At 44.2% G+C, this 19,208-nt stretch overlaps 2 protein-coding genes across 2 annotated transcripts in view; one reads left to right on the top strand and one right to left on the bottom strand.

Moving 5' to 3' along the window:
- Positions 1–781: 781 nt before the first annotated feature.
- LOC112643855 (60S ribosomal protein L31-like) lies at positions 782–1,236 on the bottom strand. Its single transcript, XM_035702422.2, has one exon. The coding sequence runs from the start codon at positions 1,192–1,194 to the stop codon at positions 817–819; it is 378 nt and encodes a 125-aa protein (XP_035558315.1). The 5' UTR covers positions 1,195–1,236; the 3' UTR covers positions 782–816.
- Positions 1,237–2,963: 1,727 nt separating this feature from the next.
- The window catches only part of PGM5 (phosphoglucomutase 5), a 189,361-nt gene continuing 173,116 nt past the window's right edge, over positions 2,964–19,208 (top strand). The window contains exon 1 of the mRNA XM_025423380.3: positions 2,964–3,296. Coding sequence (XP_025279165.1) covers positions 3,036–3,296 — 261 coding nt within the window. The 5' untranslated portion in view covers positions 2,964–3,035. The remainder of the gene's footprint in view (positions 3,297–19,208) is intronic.

Genomic DNA, 19,208 nt, shown 5'->3' with positions numbered 1-19,208 from the left:
ACAGCTGGAGGAGAGAAGATGTACATAGAAAGTTGTAGCAGCACATGAAGCATTCCTTATGAGTGATGCAAAGTGCTGTATGAATTTAGTGAAAAGAAAAATAAGTTTTGAAAGACTTGATCAATTATGTGGTGGACAATTATGGTTGGTCACCGGTCTCTCTTCCCTCTGGGGAACAACACCCCCTTCCTTTGGAGGAACTCTTTTGCGTTTCACTGTGGGGTCTGGCTCCGTGGGTGGGCACATTGCGTTAAGCTGGACCAGTTGGAGTCTTTGGGAATTTGGCGATTAGAAGCAAGGGAAGAGGGCCACCGGGTGGCTCAGCGGTTTAGCGCCGCCTTCGGCCCAGGGCCTGATCCTGGAGACCTGGGATCGAGTCCCACGTCGGGCTCCCTGCATGGAGCCTGCTTCTCCCTCTGCCCGTGTCTCTGTCTGTCTGTCTCTGTCTCTCATGAATAAATAGATAAAATCTTAAAAAAAAAAAAAAAGAAGAAGAAGCAAGGGAAGAGGTTTTTCCCCTTGGCTGGTAAAACTGTAGAAGCTTTTCTGAGATGTTCATGCCTTTTCCGCAGCCCTGCGGAAGAGCTAGGCTTTGGTAGGAGAATCGGTGTTGGAGGTGGAGAGATGGAGTAGTAGATCTTCTGGTTAACTCTGAGGCTTGGAGGCTGAGTCCTCCTCTTTATTGGGGCAGAGAATTTACTACCCTCTCTTCTTCTGGGAATGACACTGTTCTTCCTTGCAAAAAAAAAAAAAAAGAAAAGTTACTAGACAGTGATTTTTTTTTTCAGTTTTATATCTTTATTTGACAATCAGCGATTAGTTCTCATCCACATTAACAGTCTGTAGATTTTTGAAAGTGGTGACAGGTACGTAGGTAACCAGCATGTAGAGCTTGTTTGGTGAATCTTCATCCTCGTTGTGTTTTCTGGACAACCGCACACGGATACGGTATGGAACATTCCTTATTCCTTTGGCCCAGACAGCTTTGTTGAGCCTGGTGTCCATGCGCACATCTGGAGTTCCCATCTCCTTCATGGCAAATTTCCGGATCTCTTTGAGTGCCCGAGGGGCACGCTTCTGGAAACCCACTCCATGGATACATTTGTGAATGTTGATGGTGTATTCTCTGGTCACTACCTCGTTGATGGCAGAACGGCCCTTCTTCTTCTCGCCACCCTTCTTTGCGGGAGCCATTCTGCTGGACCCTAGTTGGAAAGGAAGCCTAGACAGTGATTTAAAAAACCTACACTATGGGGATATACACAGATCCTTAGATGTGTTGAGGTTCTGTCTGTTGGGTGCTACAGGGGAATGGGCTCTTGGGGGCCCAAGGAGAAACAAAGACAGAACTATTTTTAAAAAGATACAACAATAACCTAACTTTGGTGTTTAAGAGAATAACTAAAATGTCCAACAGGATTCAGTTGATGGCTTCAGTGGTTTCCCCATCACACTTCAGTGATATTAATAAAAACAGGAGGGGCCATACAAGAATTCAGACCTACTGCAAATGCCACCTTAGCCATTCTTGAATCTCACAGAAAGCTTCCCTTTCCTCATCTGTAAAATCAGAATGATATGAATGTCGTTCCTCCTTCTTTCGTTTTGAGCCTCCACAGAGAAAACAGATGCAAAGCCTTTTGTCAACTGCAGAACAGCATGCAAGTTGTGAGTCCGTTTCACAGTCCTCTTACTGGGATCAAACACTTTAAAACCCTGCAGGAGGTCAAACTCAGTCCCAGCAAGTGGACGGTATTTGGGGGAGGAGAAGACGGAGGAGGAGATTTCAGGCCAGGAGCCTTAGAGGGTGTTAAAAAATGCTTGGAAGGTGAAAGGTGATAGATGAAAAAAAAAATAGTCCCTTTTTTCTTTGGGTTTTATCCTTTTGGTCCATTGTCTCTTCAGTTCTGTTTTCTATGGGGGGGGGGGGGATTTCTTGGTTTGGGATTTTAGATGGGCTTTATCGAGACACAGGGCAGAACGAGAAGTTGCAGGGAAAGGACCCAGAACGGGTCCTGGTACCCTGCTCTTGTTTGGGTTCGTTCGTTCGTTCATTCATTCATTCATTCATTCATTCCTGGTGGGATATTGGAGAGGGCTCTGCCCTTCTCCTCTGAAAGTGATCAACCCGAGTAGGAGCTCAGCAGTGTGGACAAACACCGTGTGGGACCAGCCCGTCGGAAGCATGGACTGGGCTTGGGGGAGGAGAGGAGGAGGAAGGATAAAGAAACACGCGTCGTCTACGTTGCTGTTGTTGCAAGACCAGGGGAAAGGACCTCTCGGCGCTGCGCGGGGCCGGGCGGGGGCGGGGGCGGGGGCGGGGGCGGGGGCGGGGGCGGCCGCGGGAGGGCCGGGCGGCGCGTGACTCGGGGCAGCAAGCGGTGGGGGTGGGGGTGGGGGTGGGGGGGTGGGGGCGGGGGCGCGGGCGGGCGCAGGCGACGCTCGGCCTCCAGTGGCGGCCCCGCGGGGGGGACGATTCGCAGTTCGCCGCTCCAGGGTTATTTTTGGCCGGGGCTGTTCGCCGGCGGCCAAGGGTTCAGCCCCGTCCCCCCTCCTCCTCCTCCTCCTCCAGAAGAGAAACTCGGGCTCCTAAAGCGCTCACTTGCGGGGCGCGGGGCGCGGGGCTGCGGCGGGAGGGCCGGGGACTCGGGGGTCTGGTTCGGAGCCGAGGGTGCGCTCCGGGGCGCCGCGGGCGCGGGGGAGGCTCGGGCGGGCGCGCGCGGGGGGCGCCGGGGTGGCCGGGGTCGGGCTCCCGGCCGCGGGAGCGGGGTTCGGGGCTCACCCCGAGGGAGCCCAGCTGGGGCGCGGGACTGCCGGCGCCTCGGGCGGTCGCGCGGCGGAGGGAGTCGGGCGGAGCTAAGTTTCTGGGAAGGTAGAGGCCGGGCTCGGGCGGGCGGCGGCGGCGCGGGGCGGGGCGGGGCGGGGCGGGCGCAGGGCGCCGGGGGCCGGGGCGGGGCGGGGGGGCGGGGAGGGGGCCCGGCGGCCGCGGATCCCCTGGGCTCGCGGGAGCCGCGCAGGACCGGCCAGCAGGCGCCATGGAGGGGAGCCCCATCCCGGTGCTGACGGTGCCCACGGTGCCCTACGAGGACCAGCGGCCGGCCGGCGGCGGGGGGCTGCGGCGGCCCACCGGGCTCTTCGAGGGCCAGCGCAACTACCTGCCCAACTTCATCCAGAGCGTGCTGTCGTCCATCGACCTGCGCGACCGCCAGGGCTGCACCATGGTGGTGGGCAGCGACGGCAGGTACTTCAGCAGGACGGCCACCGAGATCGTGGTGCAGATGGCCGCGGCCAACGGGGTGAGTGCCCGCCGCCCCCGCCGCCCCCGCCGCCCCCGCCCGGGCGCCTCGGGCCTGCCGCCCCCGGGGGCCGCCCCCGCCCCCACCCCCGCCCCCGCCCCCGCCCCCGGGGGCCGCCCCCTCCCGGGAGCCCGCCCCGGCGCCCCGAGCGCTCCCCAGCTCCCCGGCCGCACCTGCCCGCCTTCCTTCCGGGCCTTCTCCTCCCCAGCCCTCAGAACCGTCTGTCCTGACCCCGTTCACTGCCCCCCACCCTTCTTTCCTAGGCTACCAACATCGTGGGGCCCCCCCCTTTTCTCCCGTGTCCTACTTGTACTCCTCTTCTTCCCCCCCTAGATTTGGGCTTGGCCAGACTTAACGGTAGTGTTGTCTCCAGCAAGGGCGTGCATCCCACCCTGTACACACACACACACACACACACACACACACACACACACACGAGGCTCCGCTGTTGATCCTTGGCACGTTTGGCAAAGTGGCCCCTAAAGATTTTTAATATAAGGTGATTCCTTAACCCAGTGGAATTACTTTACTATTAATTTGATTCAGGTAGGGGTGGGGTGGAGATCAATCTGATGCCACACAGCCTGGGGTCTCCTTGTGGGGGGCCCTGGAGGGGTTATCCCTCCATGATCTGGAATGAGACTTGCCATGCCTTTCCTCTTTTTTTTTTTTTTTTTAAGATTTTATTTATTCATGTTAGACATAGAGAGAGGGGGGTGGGCAGAGACACAGGCAGAGGGAGAAGCAGGCTCCAGCCTGATGTGGGACTCGATCCCAGGACCCCAGGATGGCGCCCTGGGCCAAAGGCAGGTGCTAAATCGCTGAGCCACCCAGGGATCCCCCTTGCCATGCCTTTCTTAAAGCAATTCCTAACTTCTCTGCAGGAGGCTGGTGGTTGACAGCATTTTGTGCCTCTTCTCCCTTTCACTTTTCATCCTCATTTCCTCAGACTTTGGGTTTTTCCTCTTTCTACCCAGACTTTGGGTTTTTCCTCTTTCTACCTCTTTTGTTTCTGTCCTACAACTAGAAACCCCTTCTGGCATCACCCTGTACCCCAGGGCCCTCCTTCCCAAATCCCCCAGCCTCTCAAGGACTTCTGCAAGCAGGACACCTCACCTCAGTGGTCTTGGTGGGAAGCGTCTAAAAGAGTCATTTCAGCCTTGTGCGGACAGTCAGATTCACACATGTAGCACATTTAAGCAAAATCTCTGCATATGTGTAAATAAGTGTGAACATTTAAAAAAAGTGAAACTGATCAACTGTCTGGCATACGGATTCCCTTTCTCCTTCCCAATCCCCTTCTTTTAATTTTCTCCCTTCCTTCCTTTTTTTTTTTTTTTTTTTAATCTTTAGAGTTGTCCATGCTCTATAATTGTGTATTCTGATTCCCCTCTCTCAGTGTTTTAGGGATGGGGAAAGTGGATATTTTTTTTTTGTTTTTTGTTTTTTTTTTCCCCCCAAATAAAATAACCCAAAAGCAATTGGGAAAAAAGAGCCGAGGGCTGACTTTGGTGGTGGTGGAGCTGTGATTTCCAACCCCTGCAGACAATGCTGCTGGAGATACAAGACTTGTGTTTCTCTCTGGCTCCTTATTTGAGATTGATAAAAACTGGCTTGAATTGGAGAGTTGGAGAGAGGTTGACAAATGGTCTTTTACTCTTGTCTGACAAAGCTGTTCCCATGGACTGATGGAGAATAATGGGCCTTGGGAGGCTATGGCAGCTCTCGTACTCCTTCCTGGGCCAGTTTTTCCAGGGAGTGAGAGAAACATCCACTTATTTTTTTGTGGGTGAGGATATTTTTGAAGCTCCAGTTGTCGATTTGCATGGTCAAGGTATTATTATGTTTACTTATTTCTTGGCACCCGTTACCATCAACTTCTTACTTCAGTGGATCTTCTTTGATAAACACATTTTATTAACTTTAAGGGTGGACTTTATTTTGGGAAATAGCATATGTTAACAAATGGTTAAAGTAGAATCACGCTTAACCTCACAGTTGTTGCAAGAGACAGAATGACAAGTTACAATCCACAGGGAGGCACCATCTCTTAAATAATCTGAAAGTATTATTTCTAAAATGGGTGGGTATGGGTGAAGGGAATGGTCAACATCTACCAAAGTTTCAGGCAGCCAATTTTAACCAATATTTTCCTCATTTCATTTGCCTTCTTGAGGGCTTTTGCTAAAGCACATGGATAATCAGAAGGCTGGCTTCAGGAGACAGGTGGTTTTACCATGAGCAAAATTGGTCTTGAATGATGGTAAATTGATAGGAATGCACTTTTCTTCTCACTTAACCTGTGGAGTTATACTCAGGAGTGAGAAACTGCTTTATTCCAAAAACTTTGCCTCTTTTGACTTCCCACTGGATATTCATAAACAGGCTAGAAAAATGGGAGAAAAATAGAATTATGCTCTTCAAACTGACTTGAATCTGGGTGGGCTGCATCTCTATATCTGAAAAATCTTGGTTGTGTTGTGATAGAAAAAGTTGATTTTACTAAGCAGTTTAATATAAAAGAAAACTGTAGCTGCTCTTTGATTATATAATTGCTGGAGGAGAACAGAAGTTTGGAATTTCCAAAATGATGAACTGCGCTACTTATGTTCTAATATGTCATAGAGTTTGAAATAGATTCTCAGATATATACCTGTACAATTTGGGCAAAAAATTTTTTTATTGTAAAATTATGAAAATTTCAAACTTCCAAAAAAGTGGAGAGAATAGATAAATGGCATCCATGTGCCCGTACTTTAGACTTAACATTTTTTTCTGTATTTGTTTCCTCTTTGAGTTCTAAAGTATTTTGAAATATATTAAAAGTGACATTTTATCCCTAAATTCAGTATGGATCTCTAAAAACTAAGAACAACTTTCTTGATAGTTATATCATTATCATCCCAAACAAAATAAAAAAGGATTTCTTCATACATCTATTACCCAGTCCACATTCAGATTTCCTCAGTTATTCTGAAATGTCTTTTATAGCTGTTTTTTCAAACCAGTTTCTTCTGATCAAGGAGCACACATTGGATTTGGTTGTCTTAAGTCTCCTTTAACCTAGAAAATCTCTTCCTCTTTATTTTTATTTTTTGTTAATGAAATCGACTCGTTGAAGAGACTAGGTTGATTGGCTGTCCTATAGAATGAATGCTCCCCCTCTACTTGCCTTTCTGAAATTTTCTGATTTTCTTTTTATGGTGTCATTTAACTTTTCGCTAAATTTTCTGTGTATATATGTATGTACTAGGAATTAGTTCTAGAGGCTTAATCAGATTCAGGCTCAACTTATTTATTTATTTTTTATTTTTGCAAGACTATTTCACAGGTGATGGTGTATATTCATGTTGTATCATGTTAGAGAACAATCTCTGGGTGATCCATTGTTCGTGATGCTGAGAGGATTATAGGGCTGTTGTGGTGATTGCCTCTGTCTTCCAGTATTTTCTCCCTTGGAACTGGTCAGTAGCCTGTGGGGTGAGCTTTGTACCATGTGAATATTCAGTTCCTGTCAACCTTTCTTCAGTTGTTTTAGCATCCATTAGTGATCCTGGCTTGAATGGATTATTTCGTTAGGGGTTTCAGATGATTTTTGGATTCTTTAGTTCCATCTACATGCTTCAGCTAGCATTTTTCTAAAGATTGGGCATTTCCCTCACTATTGGGCTATCTTGGAGTATAGTTTCTTCTATATTAGCAGAATATAGAAGAAAATATGTTTATTTCTCTCTTTTTAAATTATCAATTTTCAAAGTAAGGATTTGGTGAAATAGCCACGTCCACCGCTGACACATGAGTTTTGTTTTGCTTTGCTTATGCTCTTTTGTGTATCACTGTGGAATCTTGAATATTTATATAATAAGTTTGAGTGGATTCATAAATAAATGAGAAGATATTTTTACCTGTTTTTGTGATGTTTATATAGCTGTGTGAACTTATCTAAAAAGTCCCCAGAAGTATTTTAATGCTTCTTTAAAGATACAAACTGTATCATCCCATATAGAGCAAAAGAAAACTACTAAGTAGGAGAGTAAATAGCATGGTTTAAATGAATTGTGAAATGTGATTTGTTACTAATTTAAACTTAGTTTGTAACTAAGTGATTTTTTATCCTGTTTTTTCCACATCTGCTTCAGATCCTTTCCAGAGGTTTAGATTCTCTACGTATACATTTATTTTAATCTCTTAAAGATTTCAGGGTCTCAATGCAAATAATGGCTACATTATGAAAAAATGCCTTTGCTTTCTTCTGGGTGGATCTATCTGTGACTAAGGGTATCTCTCTCTTACTCCTCTTTGTTCTAGTCTTTTTTGTTTTTATTTTTTCCTAAAATACCTTTAATATTGGGCAGATGGCAGCACTGTGTCTGCCTGAAGTTGACTTTTTCCAAAGTCTTTTTTATCTCTGGAGATGACACTATATACTATCAGTGTCCAATAGAACTTTTTGAGATGATGGAAAGGTTCTGTAATCTACCCTGGCCACTAGCCACATGTGATTATCAAACTCCTGAAACGTTCTTGAAATGTACAAAATGTGACTGAAGAACTGAATCCTATATTTTATTTAATTTTAATTAATTAAAATTTACATTTAAATAGTTACAAGTGATTAATAGCTACCATACTGGATAACACAGCTCTATAATTTAGCATTTAAAAAGTAGAATTTTTTTTTTTATGGGGCCAGATTGTTCAACCAAAAGCAATTATAAGTTAAATAAAAGTAAATCACCAAACACTACAAATGCATATTTGGCAAAGGCAAACCAGATTTCTTCATGTGATAACCACACTCTCTTTTGACTTCAGCCCAAGAGACAGTGAGGTATGGTAGAAAAAGCACTGCATCTCTCAGCAGCTGGAAGGCTTGCTTTCTTTTCCTAGCTCTGCCACATAAGCCACAGAGCAAATGCTTCGCCTCTTGAAATACCTAAAAACCACTTGTTTCCTCACCTATAAATTGGGTATGACAGCATGGCTGAATTATCCTGGCAATCAGATGAAAGCATTATGTAACATCCATACCATTAAGAAATGTAAAGGAATATTATTATGGTCAACTGATTATGTATCATAAAATAATTATTTGGCTGCATGTATTGAATAAAACAACTTATAACTCTGTTGCAAGTTTTAGCCAAGAGAAAATCCATTTGCTGATGAGCCACACACTCTACTGGCCATATGATGATCAGCAGTGGTAATAATATTATTAACATACAGTTCAGCTTACAGAATCAGTTCAGCTTACAAGAACTCCTCAATGCCTTATGAAGTCTTCTGGAGATAGAGGTCAAAGGGCAATGGTATGAAGAAGGCTGAGTCAGCAAGGGACTTGGGTGCGCCTTCCAGACGGATGCTTGTACCAGTTTTGTCTGATTCCAATGGGCCATGCAGAGGTGGTTGTTCCAAAGAATGGGAGTGCACTTGGCTTGACATTTACTAGAGCTATCTGGGGATCAAATTTTGATGTGATCCCAAAGAGAAGGAACAGGTTTGGAAGGGAGGCAGAGTGGGATATGGTGGGGTGTGGAACATAGGGAAGAAGAAGGAGGCTAGCCTGTGTTTGAACACATAAGGCTTCTTTTCTGGGATGGATCTGGAAGTCTGGGATTGGCTGACTTCAGGTCTCATCTCTAAAAGGGAAAAAGAACTGGGTGGTGATTGTTCTGTATTTTCTACTGGTGTTCACTACAGAATAGGTGAATGGAATGAGTTCTATGGCCCAGACATTAGGAAGGGCACGTTTGTAATACACAAAAAAGCCCTAGAGAGCCTGCCATAACTTTGTCTTGCTTCCCTTCACAAATCCCCATCCCTGAACTGTGGAAATGGGAAATCCATTACATGAGCAACAGCAAAGTTTAGGTTCCCCGTGGTTCTGTCTCTCTGTCCGGTCAGTTCATTCTTGAAACTTTTAGCCTCACGTTGTCATTCACTGTTTTTATGGGGAAGGAAAAGGAATGGGAGAGGTTTTAGGAACAGCTGGGCCCTCCCAGTTGCTGGGGTGGGTTATTTTAAGCTTTGTTTAATGTGTCCAGAGACCCAGATGACATTTTTAACTAAGCTGCTTTATTAAATCTTGTGATAAAGCATAACGATGTTTATGGAAAAGACAGACACACATCAGCAACGTTATATGTGAAACTTGCCCTAAGAATTTTCTATAAAACATCTGTTCCCTTTGAGTCCTTTGTGAACTCTGGAAGTTTGATCGTTTCTGTACAGACTTGAGGGGTAGAAGTTGGAACCTATTTTTGAGGAATCTAAGCATAGGTAATGGCTTCGCTGACCTTAACCTTCATGTTTTGGGCTCTAACCACTCTTATGTTAGACAAGAGTAATGTAAACAAATACTGTGATAGGTTTTGGATGGGATTATTTAAAAATAATAGGTGGGGTAGAGAGGAAGGTCTGAATTTCCCACGATTTTTAAGTTGAAGGTAGAAAACTCAATGTCTCTTGTTAGCCTACAGCTTTGACAGTTACTTGCAAACACTTGAGATTTGGCCAGTATGCCCTTAATGTTTATACTGGGGGAGCCAAGAGAGAAATTTTAGGTCCTTTCATCTGACTTGACTCTCATTAGTTATGAATAAGAGGATATCTAGCATATACACAAGACTTGTTAAAATCCACATTTTCTGAATCTTTATCTTTCATCTCCTATATTTTTAGTGACGTCATATTTTGGAGGGTTGCATTGTATTTGTATGAAGAGAAAATGTTCAGGAGATTCAAAGAAATTCTTCTTGACACCAAGTCACAGAAATTTTTCTTTCCCTTTCCAAGTTGCTACTTCTAGGTGTTTTTAATGTTACATTTAACTATTGCCTTTTGTTTTGTTTTGTTTTCCTCTGATAAGAGTCCTCTTTTGTAGCTAGGGGTATCTAGTTTCGTATTCAGGGCTTTCTAACAGAAAGAGAAAAGAAGTTGAAACCAGAAGACCAGAGTTTATTCTATTTGACAAAAGATGCCATGGAATACAGGGAAGAGTTTTATAACGAATAGTTAATATCTGCAATATATGAAAACCTTTTCCAAATTAGTAAAAAATTAAAAAGAAATATTGTCAATTACAATAACAAACACATGAACTGGAGATCATCCTCAGTAATAACTGAAGAAATATAAACAAAATCCATCAGTTTGAAAAAACTCTAAAGTACTCAGAGTTGGTGTGAATGTTTGAAAATTGTCATGTTATTGGAAGTTAAATTGATATAACCTTTTGTCCAGGCAGTTCGGCAGTGTGTATTGAAGTTAATGAAGTACCTGTCCAATAATCCAGGAATCCCTTAATCCAAGAATCTGTCTTGTAAATTTCCTAAGACAAATGTGGAAACGTCTGTGTACAAGAATACTTGCCACAGCATTTGCAAAAGAAAAATGTTGAAATAGTGTATATGTTCAGTGGTGAACGGGTACCTAACTTATGACACAACCATACCGCCGATGCATCAAAACCCATAAACAGAGGAGGTGGATCTATATGGTACATGAAAAAGATGTGAATGATAGGTTGTTCAGTGAAACAAAGCAATTAATAGAATAAGAATATGGTTCCAATTTCTATCCCTCAAGTCTGAAGAGAAACGATCAAACTTCCAGAGTTCATGAAGGGCTCAAAGGGAACAGATGTTTTATAGAAAATTCTTAGGGCAGGTTTCACACATAATGTTGCTGATGTGTGTCTGTCTTTTCTGTAAACATTGTTGTGCTGTATCACAAGATTTAATAAAGCAGCTTAGTTAAAAATGTCCTCTGGGCCTCTGGACACATTAAACAAATCTATAATGTAGCCATAGTGTTGGAAGAACATACTCTAGTCAACAGTGAATACGTCTGTTGTATGTATGGTGGGGAAGGAGAATCCTTTCCCTTTCTACTTCATATACTTCTCTTTATTAAATATTCATACACACATACACATTGCTTTGATGATTAAGCACACCAGGATCCAAGCTCTGGATGTGAATTATGATTCTACCATTTGCAACATGTGTGAGCATGGAGTCGTCACCTGGCTTTCTGAGGTTTGTCTTGTCATTTCCACAGGCACACACACACGCACACACACTCTCACTCATGCGCACACACCCTGCCATGGTACTTGAGGGGCAACAGCTGTTCTGACATACACTTTAACTCAAAGGACTTTTCTGCACGGTCTATGCATTATTCCCTGGTACGAATGAGCTGAGTCAATGCCATGCTTTTCCACCTTAAACCTTTCTGCAGCTCCGGCTGTCTAAGCAGCTCCCCCCCACCTTCTGAAGCCAGATCTTAATCTGCTCATTTCACGAGGATTTTCAAGCCTAATGGACTGGGCCATGTGAGAGATTACTGGGAGGAACAGACCAGCAGAGGCTAAGAGACTCCACACTAATCTGCTGAGTCGTCTGAAAATGCACAGCTGCAAGCACTGGAAATGCATTAAAGTATTTTGTCAGGATGTTTGTCAGGGTGCCTGTTCCTGCAGCCTTGCTGAATGTTTGGTTCGGAGGCATAATCTTTTTTTGGACAGGATCTCCCAAATGTAAAGTGACAGATGCTAATGTGGAATATAATACAGAAGACCCAGCCTTACTGTCATAAATAATGGTAAATTGTTTAATCTTGCTGAGTTGTAAATCTATTATTGCCAGAGGTCTTTAGTTCAGTGGAACACAGTCTAAGGAGTGGGGGCACTTTGCAAATGGGCAGTGATTATTTCCCCACCAGACAGGAATGGGCCTAATGGAATTTATTTAAAAAGCCACGTAAATGCATTTTAATTGATTGCGACAACTACTCAGGAAAAAACACATGGCTGTAGAGACTGAGTTTTTTTTGGGGGGAATATATAGGCATACACATAAATACGTGTGTATAAGTATATATATATTTTTTAAGATTTTATTTATTTATTAGAGAGAGAGAGAGACAGGCAGGCAGAGGGAGAAGCAGGCTCCATGCAGGGAGCCTGACGTGGGACTCGATCCCAGATCTCCAGGATCACGCCCTGGGCTGAAGGCAGTGCTAAACCGCTGAGCCACTGGGCCTGCCCTGTTTTTTTTTTTTTTTTTTAAGATTTTATTTATTGACTCATGAGAGACACAGAGAGGCAGAGACACAGGCAGAGGGAGAAGCAGGCTCCATGCAGGGAGCCTGACGCGGGACTCAATCCCAGATCTCCAGGATCAGGCCCTGGGCCGAAGGCGGCACTAAACCGGGCTGCTATATATATATATTCTATCTATAAAGATTCCAAAGATACTGAGTTTATATATATATATAGCTTTGTTTATGTGTGTGTGTATATATTTTTATATATAACTTTTTTTTTCTGTCTACCTATAAAGGTGCCAGATGGAAAGTGTTTTTAAGCATTTAGAGAGTTTATCAAGTAACATATTTATGCACACATATGCACAGGATACTCCCTCCCCCAAATATATATCTTCTTCCTGGACATAGTCAAAAGAAGAGTAGACCAGATGTCAGAAATGTTTGAAGGCTACGTAGAACCAAAGGAGGTGGCTAAATGTTCCCCAGTGACCTATGTTTCTATGGTAATAAATAGAATTGTGTTGGAGTTGGATGGGCTGATATTAAGAAATATAAGTAGAAGAAATCATACTGTTCTAGGCAGGAGTCTGTCTTGCAAGGACAGCTCTCTGCAGTGAGCTCAACAACATGGGTAAGTCAGCAGGTCGGCATAGCACATACCAACAGATAGTACAGATCAGAGGCATGGATATGAAAATGAAATGATCCAGGTCAAGACGAGGGTACAGATGTGATCCTGTCACTCCTTACCATGGACTTCAGTGGTTCTCAGTGAACAGGCTTGGTTAAAGAAGGAAGAAGACATTGTTTTTATGTAGGCATGTTAAAACCAATTTGCTATTTCATTGCTGCCAAACTATATTCAGTTTAATTTATTTGATAGCTTGTGTTTAGTCCTCAGTTTTTAGTTTCACTTTGAGTAAAAGGACACTTTAAAAAAATTTATTTATTTTAAAGAGAGAGAGTGAGAGAAAGAGAGCATGAATGTATGTATGCAAATGGGGGCAGGCAGGGAGGAGAGAGAGAGAGACTCGCAAGCAGACTCTGTGGTAAGCACAGAGCCAGATGCAGGCTCAATCTCATGACCCTGAGATCATGACCTGAGCCAAAATTAAGAGTCTGACACTCAATTGACTGTACCACCCAAGTTCCCCAAAAGAACTCTTTTATATTGATCAGTGAATGATGGTACATTTAAATAAGGGAAGACTATACACATACTAGAATCATGTTGTGGAAGGATATTCAGTGACATAGAAATGTAGACACCAGGGAAGGCCTGGATATATTAAGTGAAAGACATAGGTGACACAACAATCCCTTTTGTAAAAATATGGACGTATGTAAATGAGTGACAGAGACAGAGAAACAGAGATACCAAGACACAAAGTTTACACACAGTAATGTGAACAGTGCTCATTTTCAGTTTTAGAGATGACTCTTATTTTCTTCTTGTTTATGTGTACTCCCTAAATATTCAAAAGAGGAACACACACACACACATATATATATTTGTAGATAGAAAAACCACTGTAGGTTAGCAAACAACAAAAGATTCATTCAATTACTATGAATTATGGAACTCATATTTAAGAATTAAGAAATGGCCTGGGGGAAGAGGAAGAAAGGCAAAGGAAGCTCCTTGAGTATTTATTTGGTGCCAGACACTGAACTACAGCTTGCTTACATTACCTCCTCTTACCTTCCATCTTTTAGATAACAAAACTGAGACACAGAGGGATCTTGCCTGAAGTCACATAGCCAGTAGGTGGCAAAGTCAGTTTCTATATCCTTGCCCATTAGATACCAGAATATCAGCTTTTTTTTTAAATTAAGATTTTATTTATTTACTCATGAGAGACACAGAGAGAGAGGCAGAGACATAGGCAGAGGGAGAAGCAGGCTCCCTGTGGGGAGACTGATGTGGGACTCAATCTCAGGACCCCAAGATCTCAACCTGAGCCAAGGGCAAACACTCAACCACTGAGCCACCCAGCCATCCCTGGAATTTCAGCTTTTATCTCAGGGCACTCAACTGCTTTCTTGACCCAGGTAGATCCAGTGTTTCCTATTAGCGTCTTCAGTTGGGTTGAGCACCTCATAAAATAGCAGCAGACAGGCCCTTTCTTGTTTCAGTGTGCCAAGTTCTGAACCTCAAAGATTTCAGGATTTTCCAAGTGCTGAATTACCTAATTACCAGGAGGGACACGGTTCTAATATCACCACTCCCATTTTGTACTCGAGGAGAGCTAGACTGCCTGATTCTCAATGAGATCTTGAGAATTGGTGAGCTGGTTGAGGAATAGAACTTAGGCCAAACTTCTGCATGCCTGTGACGTTTCTGCACCTGCTCAGACATCAGGGACTGAATGTGAAATCCATCCTGGTTGGATTCTAGTGCACTCCCATCTCTCCTTCCAGCCCCGAAATGTGTGCACAGAGACTTCCAGGGGGACATGAAGCTGAGGATGGGCTCACTTGCTCCCATCTGGTCTCCACATAACAAAGCCTATAACCAATCTCATCATTATCTATGTGCAAATGGAGAAGTCCCTTGATGTTTGGATAACCACATCCATGACTTGAGTTTGTGATTTCTCAAAATTCCACTTAGCCATCTCCTGCTTACTCATGAGCCGCAATGTGCAAAGCCTGGGATGTCTCCCTGACAGTGGGGGCTGAGAGATTGAGTCCCTTCCATCATGGCAGCTTGGCTTTGGGATTTCCTTGTGGGTTTGGGTTTTTGTTTAATTGAGAAGACAGGAAACAGGCATCTTTGTGTATATGGCTTTCTGTGCACTTTGGAGATGGCCATGGTGGTGGCTGTGTGGTCCTGCAGAACACTCTTTCTGGGAACGATCAAGGAAGCTTCTGTTTATTGCTCTCTTTTCTTTCTGATCCACTTTGGGAATTACAGGGATAGGATACAGTGAGTGGAGGATATTGGGGAATGCCAGGCTTACTTTTTCTAGCTCTTTGGGACTCTTTAAAAAAAAAAAAAAGACTTATTTAAAGCCAAAAGGAAATCATCGGTGGGGGTGGGGGAGGGGGAGTCATATTTAAGGGAGTTCACAGATGAAAACAATCCTGGTTCATTAGTGTTATGTTACTGGGAAGAACTCAGTTGGAGTAAAATATCTGCCTCTCCTCTGAGACCCTAGCCTGGGGGTTTAAACTGCACGTCACTGGTCTGTAGGGCTTTGAGCTAGTTAGAAACCGAACTCACTGCTAAATCTAATTTAGAAGAATAGTTGTTAGTGTTCTGAAGAGAGGGAGCCATGAAAAAGAAAATTATTACTTAAAAAAAAAGATTTTATTTATTCATGAGAGACAGAGAGAGAGAGAGAGGCAGAGACACAGGCAGAGGGAGAAGCAGGCCCCATGCATGGAGCCCGACGTGGGACTTGATCCCTGAACTCCAGGACCAGGCCCTGGGCTGAAGGTGGCACTAAACCACTGAGCCACCCAAGCTGCCCAAATTATTACTTTTTAAAAATTTTATTTATTTATTTTGAGGGGGGAGCAGAGGGAGAAAGAGAGAGAGAATCTCAAGAAGATTCTCCACTGAACACAAAGCCCAATGTGGGGCTCAATCTCAAGATCCTGAGATCATGACCTGAGCCAAAATCAAGAGTCAGATGCAAAATCAAGAGTCAGCCAAAATCAAGAGTCAGACTGAGCCACCCCCGTGCCCTGAGAAAGAAAATCATTTTAAAAATTAGCTTTATTGGTACGCAATGTAAAGAAATGGCAGGGCTGGGAGAAAGCTTTACGAAATAAAATGTTCTCTTCTCAGGACACTGGTGTGTGGCATGTGGAGGGGCACACTGATTCCCTCGCACCTGCTATGCCCATTTAGGGGTCAAGCAGTAATGATGCAATCCAGGTGAGGTTTAAGAGTCGATGGGAGGTACCAACATCAAATTAGACCAGACACAGAGGATCGATTAAGTGATGGCACCCTGCAAAATGTGCCTAATTGCACACTGGCCCCTGCTATGTCCACTCTTTCCCAAGTGTGTACAAGTGCTGACCAGGGAAGAACAAGCTCAAGCTGGGTCTGTCGGCGTATCTGTGGGTCTGGGAAAGTGTCGGCCTTGCGGGTGTCTGCAGGTGCCTGTGTGATAGTTTTTATGTGGCTACCTGTGGATCCGTACTTGTATACCACCTACTGTGTGTGTAGTAACAGGGCACTAGGGGCCACCTAACCCCTCTCCACGAGTGGGAACGGAATGACAATGTTCCTCAGTGGTGGTGAAGGCCACCCTGTTTCCCCTTCCAACAGCCAAAGCCGGACTGAATGGGAAAGGAACGGCAATTCCTCTGGTGGCCCCGTGGGAGGGTCAGGGAGGAGGTCACAGGGTGCCTTGCCCTGGGCCCCCCTGGGTCTCAGCCTGGGGTTCACTCAGGAATGAAAGGCAGAGGCTGCCTGCTGCAATGCCCTAACCAAGACCCACACTGATTGTGCAAGTAGACCATCTTCTCCTTGCAAGGTAGCAGTCTGCTACATAGGCAAGGGGTAGTACTTCTGAGACTTTTTCGGAGAGTGAAATGGTAGTTTAAGGGATAAACTATTGTCTAAAAAGGGAATTTAGGGGAATCTGGGTGACGCAGTTAAGCGTTTGACTCTTGATTTTGGCTCAGGTTGTGATCTCAGGGTCATCAGATGGAGCACCACTCCAGGATCTGCATTTAGTGGGGAGTCTGCTTGAGATTCTCTCTCCCTCTCCCCCACCCCTCCTCCTGCTCACCCCCCAGATGCTTGCTCTATCTTTCTCAAAATAGAGAAATAAATCTTTTTAAAAAATGAATTTCAAATGTTTGAGGAGAGTGATGGAATTTGGGGAGCAGTAACATAACTTATGTCATGCTTAATTTCACAAAGGGTTTTTATTTATGGGATCTCGTCTTAAGATTCTTGGCTTTGCCAATGAAGACACAAAGTCTCAGAAAAGTGAAGTGATTTGCCCTGTACTGAGTTTGTGGAAGAGGAAATACACAGTGTAGAGGAGGCACATCTGCTTCTTACATGCAGTATTTCTGTCCGCATTCTCACGTTCATCATCTGTTGTGAAATTAGTCATGCGGCCCCACTAGATGCAAGGGTGGGCTGGGAAATGTGGCCTCTGGTTGGGGGCTAGAGGTTGCTCCTCAATGAGAAGTCTGCACTTGGAAGGGGGGGGGGATCAGTGCTCTTTGTGGACTTTGAACCAAGTGTGCCACAGGTGCATTCTTTTCTTTTTCTTTTTTTTTTTTTTAGAGATTTTATTTATTTATTTATTCATGAGAGACACAGAGAGAAGCAGAGACACAGGCAGAGGGAGAAGCAAGCTCCATGCAGGGAGCCCGATGTGGGACTGGATCCAGGTCCCCAAATCATTTTCTTAAGTATCCTTTAAAATGACTGAGGAGGGATCCCTGGGTGGCTCAGCGGCTCAGTGCCTGCCTTCGGCCCAGGGCATGATCCTGGAGTCCCGGGATCGAGTCCCATGTCAGGCTCCCAGCATGGAGCCTGCTTCTCCCTCTGCCTGTGTCTCTGCCTCTCTCTCTCTCTATCATGAATAAACAAATAACATTTTTTAAAAAATAAAATGGCTGAGGAGTATTCTATAAGTTGGTACATCACACTCCATGTAACAGGTCTTTCTATTATTGTTCCTTATTTATAAAGATTGCTTTGGATTTTTCACTTTTAATGAATACTGCTGTAGGAATGATCTACACACACATACCTCTTCCCCCTTTATTTTTTTTAAAGGTTTTATTTATTTATTCCAGAGAGAGAGAAAGAGAGGGAAGGAGCAGAGGGAGAGGGACAAGCCCGATGTGAGGTTTGATCCCGGGACACTGGGATCATGACCTGAGCCAAAACCAAGAGCTGGATGCCTAGGTGGATGAGCCACCTAGGTGCCTGTTTCTCTACAAGCAATTGTAAAAAATGGGAAATACAGAAAAATATCACTGAAAGTTACAAATATTTTTTTCAGATTCATGAACCTACAAACCTATTCTCTGAGGGCATTGACTAAACCATCTTCATTACTATATCTGCAGGGTCTTTGACATACCTGTTTCATGGTAATACTCAATAAAATGAGTTGAATGAGTAAATAAATTTTAACAAGAGCATGTGAAACATAATTTATTATGGCTATGGAAAACAATATGAGTGTAATTATTGTCCTATGCCTTTCCCATCTTGATAAATGACACCATCATCCATTAAGATATTAAAGGTGGAAATCTGGGAGTAGATTCTTTTCCTCACTGCCCTTGTATTAGTTGTTCATTACTGTGCAGGAAATTAAGACAAAACTTATGGCCAAACATGACAACAAAAATTTGTTTTACTCAAGGGGATAGGTTGTTCTGACCTGGAGACTCTCATGAGGTCACAGTCGCGGGTTGGTGGGGGCTTTGTCATATGAAGGTTTGGTGGGGGCTGGAGGATCCATCAGGAGATGGCCCACTCACACAGCTAAAAAGTTGCTGTGGGCTGTTGGAGGCCTCAGTTCCTCTCCCTTTGGGTACCTACGTAGGGCTCCTTGTGTGTTTTCCTGACAGAGTGGCTTGGTCTCCTTCAGAGTCAACCATCCAGGACAGCAATGCAGAAGCAACAGTGTCACTTATGGCTTCACCTTGGAAGTGACACCCTCTCTGTTGTACAGTGTTCTACTAATCACCTCGTCCTGCCTTGTTCAGTGTGGGTGGGAACGGCGGGAATGCACAAATGCCAGAAGGCAAGGATCATCGGGGGCCATCTTGAAGGCAGGCTACCAGAGTTTCTTTCTTCCACATTTCATTCTAACTATGTATTCTTTTCATTCTCCTTCAAAAAAAAAAAAAAAAAAACCA

Source organism: Canis lupus, chromosome 1 (assembly GCF_003254725.2).
Source record: "Canis lupus dingo isolate Sandy chromosome 1, ASM325472v2, whole genome shotgun sequence".
Lineage (NCBI taxonomy): Eukaryota > Metazoa > Chordata > Mammalia > Carnivora > Canidae > Canis > Canis lupus.
This window is presented reverse-complemented; position numbering and strand designations above follow the sequence as displayed.

Coding starts and splice junctions, on each gene's coding strand:
- LOC112643855 (XM_035702422.2), bottom strand. CDS start 1,194: ATGGCTCCCGCAAAGAAGGGTGGCGAGAAGAAGAAGGGCCGTTCTGCC.